The sequence below is a fragment of the Meriones unguiculatus genome, chromosome 6 (assembly GCF_030254825.1).
Source record: "Meriones unguiculatus strain TT.TT164.6M chromosome 6, Bangor_MerUng_6.1, whole genome shotgun sequence".
Taxonomy (NCBI): Eukaryota; Metazoa; Chordata; class Mammalia; order Rodentia; family Muridae; genus Meriones; species Meriones unguiculatus.
Genome location: NC_083354.1, coordinates 69,526,895 through 69,548,630, shown reverse-complemented (window position 1 = coordinate 69,548,630; position 21,736 = coordinate 69,526,895). Strand labels below are relative to the sequence as shown.

At 37.7% G+C, this 21,736-nt stretch overlaps 1 protein-coding gene across 2 annotated transcripts in view; it reads right to left on the bottom strand.

The window, feature by feature from the left end:
* The window catches only part of Cert1 (ceramide transporter 1), a 98,132-nt gene that overhangs the window by 36,103 nt on the left and 40,293 nt on the right, over nt 1-21,736 (bottom strand). For both annotated transcript variants that reach the window (XM_060385601.1, XM_060385602.1), the window contains exons 4-6: nt 6,986-7,093; nt 5,675-5,813; nt 1,033-1,116 (exon numbers count right to left, since the gene is read on the bottom strand). In XM_060385601.1, coding sequence (XP_060241584.1) covers nt 1,033-1,116; nt 5,675-5,813; nt 6,986-7,093 — 331 coding nt within the window. The remainder of the gene's footprint in view (nt 1-1,032; nt 1,117-5,674; nt 5,814-6,985; nt 7,094-21,736) is intronic.

The following is a 21,736-nucleotide window of genomic DNA, read 5'->3' as shown; positions in this document are numbered from 1 at the left end:
AAGGCGTGCAAAGGCGTGAACCACCGCTGTCCAGCTCAAGGACAACTTTTATAAGTTACAATATTAAGTTAAAATTTTGCACAGGAATGGGGAAGGAAGGAGTTGTAGGAGTCACAGTGAAGTAAGAAATGAGGAAGAAAAAAGGGAAAGCAATGAATTTTAATATCAAAATGGGATATTCTAGTATGATCTGTATAATAAAATTTCTTTCATACATGAAACAGCTTTAAACATAACTGAAAAATATACTACTACTAGATTTTATATCCTTTTATAATTTTAGCAAAAATAAATACTAAGATTAAATTTTCACAAATTTATGATAAACTTTCATTTATCATAAAAAACTAGGAATCCACTTTAGGTTTTTCTTAGGCAGATGTCAAAGAAGAGTACAATTTATACTTCATAGTAATGAAAAATGTGGAGTTGTTCAAAAAGTTCCTCTCATAACTCATCAAACAGTTTCGGCACTAGTTTATTAAGTGGAGAACAGTACTTAAAAACAGAGAGAAATTACACTCAAATCAAACACTTCAATCAAACCCCCAAGCAGCACTTCCAACTCACACAAATAAGCTCTTTTAGTGCCAGCAGGTAGCTTTGCCAATACTACAGAAATGAGACTAACATTTGAAAGTCAGAATGAACCTTTGCTAGACAGCAAGCCATTATTTATTAACATGACATCAGGATGTGTATTCGACCTATGTGACTTCCCCCCCCCCCAAAGATCCCCTCTCCCTCCAACAGGGTTTCTCTGTGTAGCCTAGGGTCTCCTAGCTTGCTTTGTAGATCAGGCTGGCCTCAAACTCAGAGAAATATGCCTGCCTCTGACTCCTGAGTGCTGGGATTAAAGGTGTGCTCTACCATGCCCGGCCTCTTCAAAGATATTTTAACTTTGGATTCCAGGAGTTCCACTATTTTTAAAAATTAGTAAGTTAGGAATTATTCTTTGACATACAGCAACTATATAACTTCACAAAGTGTGTTTCAACTTCATCTAATAGAGGGAAAAAAGGTATTACTTACATTTTTCCTTATTACCATTGGTATTGTGCAAAAAGTCTCCATCAGAACGAGTTGTAGGGAAGTCATCTTCATCATCTTCTACCACTAAATAAAACACATTTAAGGATATTACAATGAAAATTGGTTTAGTCTTATATTTAACTGAACATACGCTCTTATTCATCTTTTGTATTTTCAAGGTATGCTTAATAACTATGCTGTGGAATGTTATTAAAAATATTAGTTTACAATGTATTATCACTTGTAGAATAGCCTGCTACTCTTATAGAGGTATACTATTTTACCCTTTAGTCTTCTTACCCCTTTCCACCTTCACTGAGGTCATATTATGACTTGTTAAGAGTCCTAGAAGGGTCTGGCAAGGTAAAAGCACTTGCTACCAGGCTTGATAACCACAGTTTAATCCAAAGAACCCATATAATGAATGTAGATAAACAACCCCCTCAAGCTGTCCTCCTGACCTCAAAACAGGCACTCTGGGACATGCATACCCACACACCTACATACATATGCAGACAGAACCAAAATAAAGAACTGAAGAGGCCTAGAAGAACTGATAACTGTAAAAGGAAAGATACCTCAAGCCTCTGGGAATTCTCAAACCTACTATTTATGTGTATACAGGGAAAATAAGTACTTGTAGATGTAACATCAGTTTTCTTTACCCCAATGTGTATGTGTGGTATACCTCTTTTTTTCTATGCATACTACTTCCTTTTATGTTGCCCAATATGCTTTAATTCTGTTATATGCATTTTGCTTGTAACACGTATTTCTAGAACCTCAGCTCTCAACTACCTTGTTCTTCCCTGTCATTAAGCTCTTTAATGACCTCTTAAGTTTTAAGACAGGATCTAGCACTGGACTCAGGATCCTCTGCTTTTCCCTCTGTTATGGCCTCTTTCTTTTATATCTTTTATATGACTACCTGAAGTCCCAAATCCTCCAAAATCCAAAATGTTGTGATGCAACAAGTTGAAAGTTCCTGACCCTATGTATCCTAAAAATATTAAATAAAATTACCTTCACAATATACGTGTAAAGTATACATTACAGTATAAATGGATTTTCTGTCCAGTCTAGGGTTCTTTTCCAAAGACTTCTCATTATATCTATGGATTTATTTCACAATCTAAAACAAGCCTGAACACTTCTGGTATCAAGTGCTTTACTGTATGTGTGAATATATGTATGAGTGAGCACACACATGCATGTTTTTGCATGGTAGCAAGGTATGTATGCTTTGTATGTTGTGTGCACATGTGCATGCCGGTGTGTGTGGAGAGGCTAGACATCTAGCATTGCTTTCTACCGTCTTTTCAGACATGTTCTTTCACTGAACCTAGCACTCACAGATTAGCCAGACTGGCTGGCCAAAAGCTCAAGGATTCCTGTCTCTGCCATCTATGGTTTAGGGATACATACACATACATGCACGCATGCACGCACGCCTGCCTATACTTGATTCTGCCTGGCTTGTCTTTATACGTGGACGTTGAGCCCTAACTCAGATCCTTGTGCCCTGAGGCAAGCACTTTACCAACTGAGGGCCATCTTCCTGGCCCTGGTAACAAGCTTTGTGAATTGAGATATTTACCGTGTGGTGGTTTGAATAGGTATGGCTCCTACAGACTCGTGTGTGAATGTTTAGGGAGTGGCATGTTAGGAAGTGTAGCCTTCTTGGAGGAAGTGTGTCACTGTGGGGACGGGCTTTAAGGTCTCCTATGCTCAAGCTATGTCCAGTGTGGCACACTGTCTCCTTCTGCTGCCTGTGGACCAAGATGTAGGACTTCTCCTGGCTCCTCCAGCACCATGCCTGCCTGCACGCTGCCATGCTTCCTGCCATGATAACAAAGGATTAAACCTTTGACTGTAAGACAGCCCCAATTAAATGTTTTCCTTAATAAGAGTTGTCTTAGTCATGGCATCTCTTCACAGCAGTAAAATCCAAATCAAGACACCTGTATTACCTTTTGAGGAATTTTCCCCTCCAAGTACTAACAGGCCTGATTCTTTGAGGAATTTTGTACAGAAGGAATCCTCTTTCTAAACTATTATCTTAGAAATTGTGTTTCTTTACTACAGGAGTACCTTTGGCTCTACAAGGAAGTATTTTACAGAAAGAGACTGCTTTTAATCTTTCCTGACCACAGATAAGAATCAGGATGAAAAAAATCCCTTAATTTACATATAAAATTTTTGCTACTCACAAATAGATTTTCAAATTCACAAAGCCACTACTTTGTGTAACACTGTGTACTGATTTCTATGCAGCTTTCATTATCTGACTAATATTATTTTATTTATATCCTCTAAGCCTTCAATATTTCTTTGTGCCAAGATTAAATGTTCTCAGATTTTATTATTTGTTACCTCCTCATTGATAATTTATTAAGAAATCCATTAATATGGCACACTTGTCATAATGCTCTTCAGAGAGGGCATTAATATGAGAAGATTTTACATTGGTTTTACATTGTCTAAAGACTAGTATATATGTTACCAAATAAAATATGGTACTTTTTTCTTTTACATTAATTTACCTTGTATCTGTGCTGTTAGAGAACATTTATGATAGCTACTAAAGTCACAATGCAACTATTTTTATATTAGTTCTCTGGCAAATGTTACAATGATGACCTGAAGGTACTTAAAAGTATCTTTTGTTTTAAGATCTTTATTTGCCATGGTCTTTTCAAATCTCCCTATATTTAAAAAAATCTTATCAATGAAAATTAATAGTTTCCTATGTATTATCTTTTGAGATAGGGTCCCTCACTGAGCTATTTAAAATATAAAGAAGGCTGTAGCTGTAGCTAATAGACAAGATTTCTGTTTCTGGTTAAGCGAATAATGGGGATTGAAGTTATTCTTTACCATAAATTCTAAAAGGTGGACAGAACCTACGAGACAATAAACACTGGTTATTAGATAACAATAAAATAGTGATCCCAAAAGTGGGAAACATGACATGAGCTCTCTGACTACTTCAGCTGCCTGGGCATTAAATACAGAAAACCCAGTAAACTCCTGAAATGAGATGCAGCTGAGACAATACAGACGATGGTCTTCACGAGGAGAAAAGTAGCAGTAGAGGACTCCAAGAAGAAGCCACCAGAAATCAACAGGTGATTTGAGTACTAGCAGAGTAATGATGCCACCTACAAATGAAGGTATTACTGATACCAGGGAAAAGACTTCTGAAAAGATTCCAGGGAGCAGTGCCCAGGTATTATGTGGGAGGCTCAGGAAAGTTACTTGTTCCCACAGTGCAGAATGGAAAACCTCATACTTTATGGGGAGCGGGCTAGAAAATGCAGAAAAAGCTTGCCTCAGTGGTGTAGCGAAAGGAAATAAACTGCTGCAAGCTCTGGATACTATATATGAGGTGCTAGTAAATTATTACTTTGAAGGCAGACTTCTGGTAAGTTATATGTTCAAACCATGAGCCCTAAAGTAGCCACCAAAGTAACAGAGTTACAGCTAAAAGATTAGCAAAGGAGAAAAATATGAAATTAAAAAAAATTAATACAAAAGGCAGAGAAAGGAAACAAAACACAAAGAAGACAAAAGTATTTTGAAACCAAACATTTCCTAAGGCCAAGAAATCCAGCCCTGAGCAGCAATGGACTTTCACTAGGGATGAGCTCAGTACTAGCTGCTGTCCTGCTAGAGAGTTCATTTTTCACCTTGATGAGAAAGTAGAGAACAACTGAACATGTGATGACATCAACAATATCTTCATCAATAACAAAAGGAAAATAACTTTTCAACCTCAAAGTAAAAGCTAGTTAAGCCAGGTGGTGGTAGTACACCTTAATCCTAGCACTTGAGAAGCAAAGGCAGGTGGATCCTTCAGTTCAAGGCCAGCCTGGTCTATAAGTTGAGTTCCAGGACAGCCAGGGCTGCACAGAGAAACCCTGCCTTGAAAATTCCAAAAATCAAAAAATCAAAAAAGACTTGGTAGGCCAGGGTCAGAGGGAAGGGGAGGAGGACCTCTCCTATCAGTGGACTTGAGGAGGGGGATGGAAGGAAATGAGGGACAGGGCTACAAAGGGGATACAAAGTAAATAAACTGTATTTTATATAAAAAAATAAATTAAAAAATTTTAAAACCAATTGAAGACTACATATTTTTCCTTTATAATAAAAACTCATTAACTTCATTATTTTTACCTTTTCTTTGAGAAAAAAGACAGAGAAGGAAGGGTAAAGGAAGAAATAGCAAAAGAGCTAAAGAAAGAAATAACAGGAATGACAACTAAGGAGAAAAAGATGTAAGGAAAATAATCAAATGATTAGCTTATTATCTAGAGGATCCAGTAACATTCCACTCCCTTCAAACACCATCCTAGTGGTAAATTTTTTAGATAATGTGAGGTGCTCCATATTATCCAGATATAACTTCCAACACAACAGAGTTATTTAAAATCTTCAATGGCATCTGCTATGGATAATCAGAAATGAATTAGTATGTTACTAAGGTACTTAAGTCACATGGACACTGAAATCCGTTATTCTAGCAGTTTGTAACAAAAGTGACCATAATCACCTTTATTACTAAAGACATTACCCGTTAAGATCTAGAGGCTTTAAATCCATTCATTGTCCAAGTAAAAATAGTGGTAATAGCTTAATTAACCTTTATCCCTTTGAAGTTCATCCTTGGAGACAGCATCAGCACAGACATCAAAGAACTTCTGGAGAGTATCAACCTGCCTACACAAGATGTCTCTAAAGGTTTCCATCTCAGCCAATTTCTCACGTAAACTGTGGCCTTTCTGAAAAACACAAAGGAGAGGTATGTGAGTCAAGTAAAACAAATGATATTTGACTATGATACTTAGTCACTTTTTAAGTTGACATCCTATCATCAAGGAAATAGAGTAATTAGAGCTGTGAAGTTCAAGGTAATGTTCCAGAGAACAGCCTTGAAGAGGACTTTGAAATGGACAAACCGATAGATAATAAGAAAGCAAGACTGCCTGATAATCTACTAACACAACATAACATTTCCTATTAAACACTGTGAACGGACAGACAGACTGAAATGGGCAAATGCATTATTATTGGATATGATTTAGTAGTATTGATGAGGATTGTGTGGAAAGGAGGAGATGAAATCAAAACACATAAGTCTTTCCTTTTCATTGCATATTGAGTTATTTTACAAGTCTTTTAATGTTATGTGATTTCCGTCTCAAGAGATGCAAATGAACTCTGACCTGAACAGAGGCATTGGTTACTTTTTGCAGTGCTGGTGATTAACCCCAGGAATTTTGCAAGCTAGCCAAGTGCCCTGCCACTGAGCCACATTCCTCAAGGCACTAACTATTAATCTGCAGATGCTGTTCAGTTTTACACCAACAAATCATTTTGATAGTCTCAATTCTCCTTTGAACTAATGTGTAAGGTTGCATTTTACCCCATTAATGAATGAAGGTAATAAAATCTAATAGGTGTTCATTTTATATTTGTGTGTAGCCATGATTTCATCCCTTGAAAACTTATTTTATAACAACTTCAAATAAATTATACTGTGGGAAAGTTCTTTTAAAAAAACCTATCAAGGGCTGGTCAGCTGGCTCAGAGGATAAAGACACCCACTGCCAAGCCTGACAACAGAGGTTTAACTCCTGGGAACCACACTGTGAAGGGAGAACTGATTCATACTCATTGTCCTCTGAGTTCCATATGCCCACTGTGACACACACACACACACACACACACACACTAAATTGAAGCCAGGCGGGGACAGTGAAAGCAGAGCTAGGCGGATCTCTCTGAGGCCAGCCTGCTCTACAAAGCAAGTCCATGACAGCCAAGGCCTCAAAGAAAAATCCTGTCTTGAAAAACAAAAACCAACCAACCAAACAAACAAAAAAAAAACCCAAAAAACCAAAACCCAAGTTATGCTCACATGACATTGCCTTAAAGCATAATAATCACAAACCTTGAATGAAGATGTGGAAGTAGCAGAATAGCCACTTGCTCCAGACACCAGTGACACCATTGAGCCATGTCTACGTAAGCTGGACTCAGATCCATATCCTGATTCAGTCTAAAAAAAAAATAATAATAATAAAGTCTACATGAAAAATTTTAAATAGAAATATTTAAGAAGATACAAAAGTCAGTCAGGCTTTTATAACAGTAATTACCAATTTGGATTTACATATGAAGCAGCCAATCCACCAATCAAACAATACCTTTCCAGTCTTGGTTGACCTTTCAATTTATAATGTCACATGTTGCGCCAGCAGGCGAAACAAGTTATTTAATAATAGGATCAACTGGCCAAATTCATAAAGAAAGAGGACAGTGGTGAGCAGAAGCTGGGGAAAGGTTCTAGTGAGGAAGAGGAAAATGTGGAAATGTTTGAGAAAGAGTGCTAATGTCCTTTTGTGGCAAGTCATTTCTGTGTCACAGCACAAATACAATGCTCCAGTAAAACTGCTTTATTATCTCAGTTTATCTGTGGTTTCTTTTTAAAAAGATTTTGTATTACTTTTGAGTATGTATGTCTGTGTCTGTGTGTGGGGGCACGTGCACATCCCTGTCTGGGCATGTGCATGTGAGCACAAGCACCCACAAAGGCCAGAGGCTCCGAATCCCGAGTTGTGGTTGTGTGCTGCCTCTCATGGGTGCTGGAAACTGAACTCAGGCCCTCTGAAGGGCAGAATGTTCTCTCAACTGCTGAGCCATCTCATCTCTCCAGCCGTTGTCTCTGTATTTTCAAACACTCTTATTACACTATAATTTTAGGCTTGGCATCAAATTCTAATAGCTTATATTTAACAACTGCTACTTGGCTTAGAGCTTTCTAAAAGCAAACTGTAAATGTTTGGGTTTTTTTTAGTTACCTTGACAGTTCATGACACAAAGAAAAGTTCAGCTTTGCTAGTCCACTATGTCATGGAGGGTAACTGAGACCCAGCACTGCCACAAATTTTTTTTCATTTTAATGCGCTCGATACCAATCTTCTTTCTGTCTTCTTTCCTTTACTTCCTTTTTCTTTTCTTTCTTTTTTTCTTTTTTTTAAGACAGGGTTTCTCTGTGTATCCTGCCCAGGGCTCACTTTGTAGACCAGGCTGGCTTCAAGCTCATAGAGATCTGCCTGCCTCTACCTCCTTGAGTGCTGGATCACAGGTGTGCACTACCCACATCTGGTTTTGATATCTTTCATAACAACCATTTTACATTCTGTTCTTAACCAAACACTAGTCATATTGTCAAAGCACTTAGCTATTTGGAAAATTTCCAAGTCCCTGGAACCAAAGATTCTAGATCTGATTACCACGTCTAAAGAGTAGTTTAAGAGCACTTGTTGCTTTTGCAGAGGGCCCAGGATTCAATTCTCAGCACCCACATGGTGGCTTACAACTTTCTGTAACTTCAGTATTAGGGGATCCCATACCCTCTTTTGATCTCCATAGTCACTAGGCACACATGTGATACATATACTTATATGCAGGTAGAACACTCATACCCATAAAATAGAATAAATAATAAAATAAATTACAGTAAATAAAATGCTTTTATTGAAAACAATCCAGGCTCTGTACTGTATTATTTGATGGAACATCACATTGTACCTAATATGGCTTTAAACATATGTACTTTATTTAAATGGAGGGAAATCATATAGGTTTTCAAAACATTAATACTAAAAACAAAGAAACAAAAGCTATATTATGTATCTTATTTTAATCACAGTCACTAAATTTCTTTTCAAACTTCCCTTTCCTTCCCTATGTCCTCTACCTTCCCTTTTCATGCTTTCCATTGAGACAGGGTCTTGCTATAAAATAACAATGATGACAACACACACATGCATGCACAGAGCAAACTGTGAGAGGAGATGTCAGGGTACAGAGTGTAAGTAATGACCATAAAAAAGGAGAAGAAATTTTAGGGGTGTCTATTTATCAAAATGCAAACTGTAACTAAAGTAAGATGAGTGTAATTTAAGAATATAAATGGGCTCCTAAGACTGTATGCTGATTCCAGTATCACAGAATCACACCAAAAAGAAACTGTAATTTCAGAGATTATATCTCACAGAGTAAGAATAGTCATATGATGAGATCCTCTGGAAGTCCTACAGCAGAAGTGCTCTTTGAGGCACTTTCGTGTAAAGCAGTTTAAGTCTTTTCTCCTTTTACAAGAATGCTAACTTGTAAGTTTAGTGTTTCTACATTTTAATAGTGTGAGTTTGGTAATGGCCAAGGACTGTAATTAGAAATAAGAAAAATCTCTTTATAACAGCCAAAAAAAAAAAAAAGGTAAGAACTTTCAGAAATTAAGTAACTCGCATATCTACGAGAGAAACATTAAGTAAAACACAGCTCTCTACAATTAACAGCCAAATGTTGGACACTTTCTTTTAAAACATTCAAAATTCAACGCCTTGGCCCTGAAACGCACCCGCCCTTCCCATTTACTTGCTCACACCCAGAGTCTGGTACAGAACAAGTTCAGTTAGTGATGCTTTCGGTGGCCTTGAAACAAATCAAGACAAGAAAAGCTTTACTGACGATTTCTTCCACGATAGCTTTTTATACTTTCTCCAAGTTCTATTATCTCAAAACAGGCAACACCATCTTACTACAAGGTCATGATAAAACAAATTCTATTACAATGCTGGTGCAGTATATGCTAAGTCATGAATAATAAATGGATGCTTATTATGATTTCAGTTTCTGTTTTAACTCTTAATAGTTTCCCTTAAATAAACTCCATGATAAATTATGGAAATCAGTCCAAGAAAAAAGAAAATATAGTAAACAAAGAAATCTCAATTTCATCATTACTCAATGTAAATAATGAGGAAGATCCGCTGCCCTAGATCTGTAACTGCAATAGTTTTAACAAAAATGAGAGCTGCAGAATAAAATATCAAGAACAGTCACATATTAAAGAAATAGCTACTGCCACTTTAATACACATTCATACTGCTCTAAATTAGTTTTGTATTTCTTTTAAGTGAAATCAAAGATGTCAACATAAAAAGAAAACTTTTTCAGTGAGTCCAATAAAAATTCTAAATGAACAGGAATTATTTTAATATAATGAAGCAACAATATTAATTTGAACTTGAAATATCTGTTTTTGAAAGCAGAGAGAGTATGGCAGAAGTAGATGAAAATGGGGAGAAATCATAGTCACCATACAGTGTTATAATCATTGGTATACTTTGGGGGCTAATCCTTGAACGGAATGCTGGTCTTTTTCTTAATCTCAGTTATTCTACATGAAAGAAGCTTAACTCAAAACCTTTAACTACCTACCCATGAATATTTTTAAAACACCAAACTGTACCTAAGACTACTAACCGGGAATTCAAATAGTTACCATAGAAACGCCTTTCTTCTTCAAAATATTTGCTCTAAAGACCCCCACCTCCCTCTTCTCAGAAGATGTTACAAGGGCAGAGAGTGGATATGGAGGGACTGGAAGATGGGTAGGATGTGGGTGCACAATTTGAAATTCACAAAGAATCAACAAAGTTAAAAAAAAAAAAAAAGACTCCCTTTTACTGTTCTGCAACAAAAACCTCTTGCTTCTCAGGTTGTCCAGAGTTTAAAAGGAGTATTCCTGAACATGCTTTACACAGATATAAAATGTTGTCTAGCTAAGGATATATATTAAAAACATCATATACAAAACAAGATTTATCGCTAAATATTATGGTAATGAGACCATACCTTTATTATATTAAAACATTCGTTCCTTACAAAACGGAACAAACCCCCAAAACCTCCAAACCAAAGAAAACAAAACAATCTCTTCTGTCCAGTAGAGGGAGGCATTGGCACACCACTCAAATAGTATGCTTGGAAAGCTGACAGGGGTTATTGCTGGTCAAAGCACAACAGTAACCTTTAGACTAATTCCTTTATCCCATGTGCTTGGGATTTTTACACTTCAGAATATTATAACTAAAAGCATATAGTTCAAAGCTATGAACTTAAAATAGTAGAAATGCCTAACTCTCTTAAAGTTACTAATAGTTTAACTATATGGGAGATAAATTTAAATATTATTTTGCATCATTAACCCATCTAAAACCCTAAAAGTGGCATATAAATACACCAAATATAGGATTTAAAAATTTAAAGTATTATCTTTTAAATTATTTTTCTAATAACAATTTCTAGCATACAGCACAGCAAAGAAACTTAGGCAAAAATTAATTTCTATATGGTGTCAAAATTAGCAAGTCATTAATTATAGAAAAGGAGAAAATACAAAAGTATTACCATCAAAATATAGGACTTTTTCTGAAATTAAAATTCTAAAGCCCAAGCAATCGAATTGCAACATCAATCAGTGTGCTACCTTCCTGTATGAAGGCAAAGCTTATGAGACTCACAGAGGGTATGAATGGCTAGGCAGACTATCCTACCTCCAGCTTCAGGGACCAGACGTCCTATTCGGCTTCCAATGGCCCCTTCACTAACATGTCCTATCCCACCCTCACATAAAAAAAAAAGTATAAATCTTTTTTAAAAGTATGTTTTAACACATTCATTCCAGAAAGCTACGCTGAAAATCATACTAAAAGCAACACTAAAAGCAAAGAGTTAGGGTTGTTTTGTACTAGCATGATGAGTTATACATGCATTATTATCTCATTTAACTCCTTTGCATGGGATAGCAATATACTGCTACACTAATTTACAGATGACTTTATATACTGTGTTCAGAGTCAGATTACTAGTAAGAAAAAGAGCTGGGATTCAATTCCAGATTCCTGTGCCTATCCTTAACGTGTGTCCAGGTGTCCTGGTGCTGTACTCCAGACTCTCAGACAAAGGCATGTGTGGGAAATCCTGGCGGACTGACAAGTGAACAGCTGAAGGCATACTTGGGCAGGAAAAGGACAGGAAATGAAGGCAGGGGTTGGGGGAGCAAATAGGGAAAGACAGAGAGGGAAGGGGTAAGGGAAAGACAAGAGCTGGTAAAAGACTATACATAATGAGAAAGAAAAGAACCTATCGGCCTTGATCCTCGGACTTCAAGCCAAGTGCTGTATGACAGGCTGCTACAAGGACCCTGGATCCTAATGCTCAAGGCTTGTATGGGTGCTGCAACACTCCAGGATTTAGAGTGCCAATATGCAAGACCCGTAAGGGGTAACTAATTAAGAGGTTATCTCTTGCTGCTGTTGCTTCCTACTACTGTGACAATTTGGTACTGTCAGACAATGAAGGAAGCAAAAGCTCTTGAGACCAGTATTCTTGTCCACTCGGTGTCTTTTTTGTTTATCTACAATTTCTCCTCAGGGAGATCAAAAGAACCCTAAGCTAGTGGACTGGTGAGAATGTAGACTGGACACAGCTTTCTAACTGATTTGGTTTTGTCCTCCTAGAATTCCTGCTTCTTTCACTTCTTGTTTAAATATTGTTGATCTCACTCTTTCCTATAGGAGCTTTAGCATGGTATTTATAAAGTCTGATATAACTGTGTATAACAGCAGATACAGAATTACATAAAATGTTAACCTCTTTTCAATTACTATCCATTCTTTTAAATATTGTATATTAGTAATACAATAAGTCTTTTATTCTAGCATGTATTTCTAGGTTTATTTCTTGTTTTGAAATACGAATCAGAGTGAACGTTTATAAGTGCACAGACACCATATATAGCCACATTACTGTATAAACAATCCTGTGAAACTGAAATTCTGTATCTGTTAAATACCAAGTTAGCATTTCTCCATGTCCAAACACGACAACCACAATCCCAGGTCTGAGTGTGTCTACATAGACACCGACCTTCACCAACGTTCTTTAACAACTACTGCGGAGGTTTGAATAGGTTCATGTGTTTGAATGTTTGGCCCAGGGGAAGTGGCACTATTGGGTGTGGCCTTGTTGGAATAGGAGTGGAATTGTGAGGGGATGCGGGTCACTGTGGAGAATGGGCTTTGAGGTCTCCTGTGCACAGGTTATGCCTAGGGTGGCACACAGGCTTCTGCTGCCTGAAGAGCAAGATATACAACTCTCAGCTCCTCCAGAACCATGTCTGCCTGCACGCTATCATGCTTCCCAATAAAGTGATAATGGACTAAACCTCTGAACTGTAAGCCAGCCCCAATTAAATGTTTTTCTTTATAAAAGTTGCTTTGGTCATGGTATATCTTTGCAGAAATGAAACCCTAAGACAATCACTAAGAGTCCTTTGTCCATTTCTGAACTGTTTTTGATACTGCAGTTAAGTTTTAGAAGCTCTCTGTGTAATATGGATATTATCACAACATGCTTTCCAACTATTAGATCTTCTGCTGTATCAAGAGTGCTTTAATGAAGCTAATGTCAACTTTCATCATGGTGAACTTGCGTTTGTTTGCTTTTGTTGCCTGAAAATTTGGAGTCACACCTAAAAAATGACTGCCAGAACCAATGTTGTATACATTTTGCCAAGTTTTCATGATGAGTTTAGGCATTTCCTTCAAGGATGCCAAACCTTTTGACATTGCAATATAACACTTTCAGTCACCTACAAAGCTCCCACTTATGAGTTAAAAAAACAAAGCCACAAAATAAATCTCAAAATGTAACTGAAGTGTTTAATATTTGGTGTTGGGCCACATTTATAGCTATCTTCAAGTGCATGCAGCCCATGGTCTGTGGGTCAGACATACCAACTAGATTCTGGTCCATGTTGAGATCATCTTTCAAATTTGTTATGAAGCAAGTGACCAAATATTTTGATTACTATGACTCTGTGGTGAAGTTTTGATAACCAAGAAGGATTTCTCTACTTCAGCTTTTTGGGTTTTTTTGTTTGTTTGTTTGTTTTTGGCTTTTCAAGACGGGGTTTCTCTGTGTAACCTTGGCTGTCCTAGAACTTTCTCTGTAGACCAGGCTGGCCTCACAGAGATCTGCCTGCCTCTGCCTCCCAAGCACTGGGATCACAGGCATGCACCACCACCTCACCCTGTGTACTTCAGTTCATTTTAAAGATTATTTTGGCAATATGGAGTCTTTCCAGGCTCCAAATAAATGTTGGGTAGATTTTTTATTTCTACACAAAAATATGAGGAATTTGAAGGCACTGCATTTTTGCAAACAGGAAATCGTAACAATATTAAATTATACATAGACTACATGTTGCCTTTTGTATCTTTTTTTTTTGCTTTTTTAAAAAAGTATTTTTGTTTATGTATATGTGTGTATTTGTGTGTTAACACCTTGTATGTGCAGGCAACTGTGGAGGCCAGAAGGTGTTGGATCTATTGAAGTTAGCTAGAATTGTAGGCAGTTGTGAACCGTCAGATATGGGTGCTGGGAACCAAAGTTAAATGTTCTGCAAGAGGAGGAAGCACTTCTGAATCAGCAATCCAGCCCCATCTCCTTCCCTCCCTTTATTTTCTTTCAGTAGTTAAATTTCCTCTATTAATTTGGGAATTGTGGTGGTTTGAATGATAGTGGTCTCCATAGGCTTAATAATTTGAGTGCTTGGTCCCTAACTGGTGGAACTGTTTTAGGACGGATTAGGATATGTGGGATTTTTGGAGAAGGCATGCCATAAGGGGTGGACTTTGAAGTTTCCTAAACATGTTCCAGGCTCAATCTGGAGACCTCTGCTTCCTTCCTCTGGATCAGGTTGCAAGGTCTCAGTCACCACTCCAATATCTATGCCTGCCGGCAAGCCTTCCTGTCAGAGGGTCTTGTGCACTATGTTTTCAGATGCCAATTTCAGTACCCTGAGACCTGGTTACTGCCCTGCCACAAACATTGTTATGTGTGCTGAACTATATCCTTTATCCATGTGATGTAAGGAATGTTCCTAGTTACCCCTCCTTGGCTAATAAAGATGCTGAAGCCTGTGACTGGGCAGAAGAGAGATAGGTAGTTTAGGTTCCCTAGCTTGTGGTTGGAAGACCACAAGGAGAAGGGCAGAATATGTAGCAGGAGAGAGGTGAGGAAAGAGAAGGAGAAAGGAAGGAGGTCAAGGGAAGTGTGCTATGAGGACATACTGATGGACCAGAAGTCACTGGGAGTCATCTGCTTGGCAAGTGATTGACTTTTATGTGGGTTTTAAGGGTAGTAAGATTAGAATAGCTTAAAACCTGCCCAGCATAGTACCTACAGCTTAATAATAAATGTCTCTCTGTGTCAACCATTGGGGAACAAGCTGGCTAAAGAAAACTGCTTTATTAATTTCCTGAATTTAATTAATATATAGAGTAACTATAACTAATTTATTATATACCTGTCTGCAGCAACACTTCAACTATGACAGCCATGGGCCTGCCGTTGGATCCTCTCCCCCTGTCTGGGCTGCCTTATCAGGCCTCCGTGGGAAAGGACCCTGCTCTGACTTGAGGCACCAGGGTTGCTTGGTACCCCTGTGGGGTCTCCCCTTCTCTCAGAAGGAGGGGAGACAGTGGGGGAGTTGGCGGAGCTGGGTGTGAGGGTAGGACTGGGAGGAGAGGTGGAGAGGGCTGGGATCAGGCTATAAAGTGATTAAATAATAAGAATTTTTAAAAAGAGAATGGCCCTCATAGGATCATCTATTTGAGTACTCTGTGCCTAGTTGGTAGAACTGTTTCAGGAGGGATTAGGAAGTATCCAGTAGTAGTGGCCTTTGGAGTTTCCTAAATACATGCTAGGCTGTCTTAAGCTCTCTGCCTCCTGCCTGTGAATTAGGATGTAAGCTCACAGCTACTGCTCCAGCCTGCACCATGCTTCCTGTCAGGGTCAGAGATCAACTTTTTGAAATTGTAAGCAAGCCCTCAAAATTAAATGCTTCCATTTATAAGTTACCTTGGTCATAGTGTCTCTTTACAGCAATGCAAAAATAAGTAAGACAGGAATATTTTATCCTATCTTCTTTGGCATATACCACCTGAACACATCTGTTCATTAACACATTCAGGTATCTGTCATGCATTCTATAATTCTGAAAACTACAATTCCTATAAATGTAAGTGTTACAAACACTTCAGGGATACTAAACTTGTAACTGTGTATCAAGAAAGACACTGTGATGCAGAGAACATTTCCAGTAGTTCTACTCCAGTCCTTCACAAAAACCAGCAAGTGTTCTTCACAGACAGATCGCTAGCACCCCTTTCATTTCTTTTGACAGTCTTCAATGTTCAAGACTAAGTACTTCTGCTAATTCTTTGTGATACTATTATAAATTAAGTTTTTGTTATTCCTTTTCAGAATGTAACTGATATTGTGTAGAGTTGTTAAAGGTTCTATAATATTCCTAAATAGCACCACTAACAGGAGACCAAGTGTTCAAATACATGAAGTCTATGGGGGACATTTCTCATTTAAATGACCACATTTCAGGCTGGAGAATTAGCTTAGCAATTAGAAGCACTGGCTGCTCAGTAGGACACAAGTTTGATTCCCAATACTCAACATGGTGGCTAACAACTATGTGTAATTCCAGTCCCAGGGGATCCCATGCCTTCGTTTGGCTTCTTATGTAAAGTGAAGGCTATACTTAATTTTTATGTATGTATAAGTACTTAAGAAACAGAAATTATCTTGTTTTCAGAACCTGAAAACACTAGGATCTCCTCTGGGATCTATGATCTCTCCAGCAGCTGGCTAGTTTTACAGCATCTGTCAAAATTCCTTCTTACTGAATAGGACTGAAGTCCTATTAGATAGTTGTTGGTTATCGCCAAGATAATCCTGCCACTACTGTACTACTGTGGATATCTTGCTGGTCCAGTCATTGCTTGGTTCACAGACTTTCCACAGTTGAGTAGGACTATTGTCCTTTAACTTGGTACCTGCACAGCACCTTCCAAAATGATGAGAGTCACCATTCCAGGCCAGTTCCAGTTTGATTCCTTCAAATCCTATTTCTGAAGTGTGCCAGGCTTTGCTTTCAAAATTCCATCCAGTGACCTCTTAGGGCCTCTGTATGGACACATGTTGCCTGGCCTCAGCATCTCTGAAACCTAGAAGGAAGAACCTACGACACCCTCATTCTTGTGTTTTTCATACTTCCAAAGCCAGTACAGTCAACTTTGGCTGCCAGCTTAGAACAGACACTTACTCTATTTGACCACATTAACAGCAGCTTTTTCTTATCTTGAAGCAAGTGCTTTCTTGGGATTTCTTTTCACAAGCTGGAAGCCTAGCTGGGTGGTCTTGCCAAGAGGGCACCCTTCCCATTGTTTCAGTGCAGAGTGCAAGACCTTACCTTAATGGTGCCAATCTCATTAACAGTTACAGGCTCAAAGCAGGTGCCTTAGTTTTAACACTAAACTTCCTAGTGCTCTTTTTCTCTCTAAACTATACATTTTGTATTTCTTTCTGTCCCATTAACTCTTTTTCATTGTATTTCATTGCATAAGAACTGTAATAACAATGCCACAAACCTGATATTATGTTATCTTGGAATTTCCTTGCCCCCAAAAATTACTTTTTAATTTAGCCTCAGGGAAGGTCTTAGCACCCAGAGTCTGGTCTTAGCAGGGAGATTCTTTACTAAAACTTCACACAAATGTCCTCTAGCCCAGTTTCTAATATAGTCCTTGCTTCCCTTTGAAATAGCATGGTTCAGGCTTCCATCTTTTCAATTCATTTCAATTCTTCCAGGTACCTGACAGAATGGAAGCAATAAGCTCTGCTTACAACTTTCAACTGCATTTTTCTAGTTCAGAGTTCCAAACTCATCCACATGCCTTCAACAAACACAAGTTATTCACAACAAGCCATTCCTGACAACAACTTCCCGACTGGTTGCTTTGTGTTGCTGTGATGAAACATTATGACCTAAATCAAGCTGTACATGAAAGTGTTTCATCTGACTTATAGTTCCCGAGGATCCATAATGGCGAGGAAGGCATGGTTAACAGGCAACCAATTCAGGACACTGACAGAGCCTATTTTCAACCACACACAGAAAGTTGAGAGTGTAATGAATAATCCTGCTTGTCAAGTTGACTTTATCTGAAATCAACTAACATCCAGGCAGCTGGGCATGCCTAGGAGAAGGGTTTGTTTTGTTTTAATTTGAAAAGACCTACCCTAAACCTGGGCCACACCTGGTTGAAGCCCACATATAAAAGGACACTAAAGAAGGAAGTTTTGCTTCTTGCAAGTTTGCTCTTATTGCCACTGGCAAGTTCATATATGTTGTTGCTCAGGTACTTCTTCACTGGTGTCAGAACCTACTTCTTTGGGATTCCAAAAACTGAAGATCAGCAGCACTCAGTAAGTCCTGCAGGGCTCTAGCGCCAGATTGGACTGCCTCAACATTCAGTCTCATGGACTGAACAACTACAGGATTTGGGGAGAACAATTGTTAGACTACCTGAAACACAGGAATAGCCTATAAGCCACTCTAGTAAATCTACTTTTTATGTACTTTTCCATTCTCTGAATTTTTTTCAATCATTTGTTTTCATTTAGTGTATTCTGATTGTCTGCTGCTACACACACTTAGACGCGTGCGCATGCACGCGCGCACACACATACACACACACACACAATTACTATATTACATCTTCCACTTTGGTCTGCAACGATCTGTTCTGATTCACTATTCATTCTATCAGTTCCATTCCTTTAGAGAACACTGACAAATGCAGAGCTGGAAATGGGGCAGGGCTATAAACTCAAAAGTCTGGCCCACACATCATGATGTGCTTTCTCTAGCAAGGCTATACCATCTCCCCAAAAAGTGTCCCTATTTGGTGCATAAATACCTGAGCCTATGGGGGCATCGTTCTCATTCAAACTATCTTATGTTTGTAATTTATTGATTTTTAGCTAGGTTACCAAAGTCATTTTTTGTAGCATTGTCCTAAAAGACTTTTTGTAAACTAGTAGCAATGATCTTTTTCGTTTTTATTCTTAAAGTTCTGTTATCCCTATGATAATGCTGAAGGTCTGTCAATTATGAATCTTTGCTAAGAGAAAGCATGTAGTTTCAATGATTTTTGTTTTTCTACTCTACACATGTGGCCTCCCTCCCCTTTCTGCTGTTGTTATTGTTTTAATTCTTCTGCTGGCTCTGTGCTCAGGTTGTAAAATTAGTTTGTTTCTTTGTAATCTTTTTGTGTTTTTAGAACTTTATAGATACACCTTTCTTTCTAAACATTAATTTTGGTATGTTTCACTTTGTCTTTAAGTGTCCTTTCATTTTCCTTGTGATTTATTCTTCTGTTCATTGCTTGTCTGAGAGTGTGTTATTTAATTTTCATTTTTGTTATGAATTTCAGGTCTACCCTGATGTGATTAGATAGGATGCTATATATGTCATTTTTTAATCCACCAAGACATAGAATTCTGTTCTAGAGAATTTTCCAGCCATAACTGAAAAGTATGCATATTATGTGTTAGATCTGTCTCTTCACTATGCTTACTTTGTCTATCCCACTACTCAAGGTGGGTACTGATATTTTCTTGGGGGGGTATTGATATTTTCTATTATTAATACAGAAATATGGTTTTCCCTTCAATTCTTAGTTTTGTTGCATGTATTTTGATGTTCAGCTAATAGGTGTGTAAATATAATCAGGATATCTTATTGTTGTGTAGTAGGCCTTTTGGTAACATATGACATCCTCTGTCTCCTGTGAACTGTTTTGACTTAAAGTCTACTTAATCTGATACAATATAGCCACTTAGATTGGTTACTATTTGGATGAAGTTTCCCTTCCCCAGTACTTTCATGATTTGTGTTTGGAGTTAAAGTTTTGCCTTGCCAAACGCAAGTAGTCGGAATATGTCTTTTTTTTTTTTTCGTTCTGTCAATCTCTCTTTTGTGATGAATTTAATTCAAGTAAGTATCAATAAAGTATTTGTCATTTCCATTTGTTTCCTATGTGTCTTATTGCCTCTTTCTGGTTCCATGTTTCATGAGTCACTATGTTCTTTTGTTTAGTTGACTTGGGAGAAATGTTTATAATGTTTATTTTTTAATTTTCTTTATATACCTTCTTTTTCCTTTGAGGTTTTAGAAAAACAAACCTAGAGACTTACACTGCTAGATAAGCATGTTATTAAGCTATATCCCCCTATTTCTTATATTTCTTATAACTATTTTCTTTGTGGTTATGAAACCGCAGTAAACATCCTAAAGTGGCAATAATCTAACAAGAATTCATATTAGCTTAATTATCTTACACAGAAAACATTGTGAAATTATAAACCGGTTGAGTGATAACCACTCTTGGTTGTCAACTCACTGTACCCAAAATCAACTAAAACTCAAACTCTGGGCACTTCTGGGAGGGATTTTCTTCCTCAGATTATCTTAAGCAGGAAGACTCCCCATAAATATGGGTGGTATTCATCAGTAGCAGACCAGATAAAAGGACATGAAAGAAGGAAACTGCTTTTTGCTTGCTTGCCCTCATTCTTTCTGCCAAGTTCATCTATCCTGTTGCCATGGCATTCCTTCACTGATACTAGAACTAACTTCTTCAGGATTCCAATGCAGGACCCCAGTGTCAGATTAAGACTGCTGAGACATCCAACCCTGTAAGCTCAACAACTACCTGATTCTCGACCTCACAGTCTGAGGCAGCCACTGTTGAGCTACACAGACTACATCTGGTAAGCCAATCTAATAAATCTCCTCTTAAGAGATATATGTATTCATTCTATCAGTTCTGTTCTTTAGAAGAAGCCTAATAGAGTCACAATACTACTAGACCTTAAGACTAATAATAATTTTGGAAAATGTTAAGTCTTTATGTAGAAAAAAAGGAGCAATCACAGACTGTTCTTATAATGAAGTTAGCTTTTATAATCACCATGTTTTTATCTTTGTTGTGAACTTTATTTTTTCATAAGACTTTTGAGTTATGGTATAGTTTTGCTTACATCTTACCTTGAAGGATCCCATAAATATGTCTTAGAGTTTTAGTCAAATAATAAAGTCACAGATAAAATTTATGATTAAAATTAAGAATTTTTAAACTATTGAATATGTAAGGGAAATTAGAAAGTGACTTACATAGACAAGACACAGCACAGGCATAATAGAATTTATTACTATTTTTCTTACTTTTGAAGGTAAATTTTGCTAGGTATAGAAATCATAAATTGATAGCCATTTCCTTTTAGTGATCTGAATATATAGACCTCTGCCTTCTGGCCTCCAAAGTGTCTGATGAGAAATCTGCCAATATTGAGAATTCTTTGTGTATGATGAATTGTTTCTCTCTAGTGGCTTTCAGGTTTCTTTGTCTTGGGGAAGTTTGATTATGGTATGTCTTGGTACATACACATCTTTGTGTTCAACATGGAATTCACTGCAAGTTTTTAAATGTTTTTTTTACATGGGGACAGGGGCTGTCTCTGACAGGAACTGATTGGCCTGCTCTTTGATCACCTCACCCTGAGGGGGGAACAGCCTTGCCAGGCCACAGAGGAAGACAGTGCAGCCACTACTGATGAAACCTGATAGACTAGGATCAGAGGGAAGGGGAAGAGGACCTCCCTTATCAGTGGACTAGGAGAGAAACACGGGTGGGAAAGGAGGAGGGTGGGACTGGGAGGGGAGAAGGGAGGGAGGTATAGGGGGGATACAAAGTGAATAAACTGTAACTAATAAAAATAAAATAAAATAAATATATATATACACAGGCTTCCTAAAAATGTTTATTACATTTATCTTTAATCAAATTTGCCATGTTTTATTCCTTTCTTCCTTTATCCCTGTACAAACTCACAATGTGTATGTTGATCTGAATAACAGCAGTCC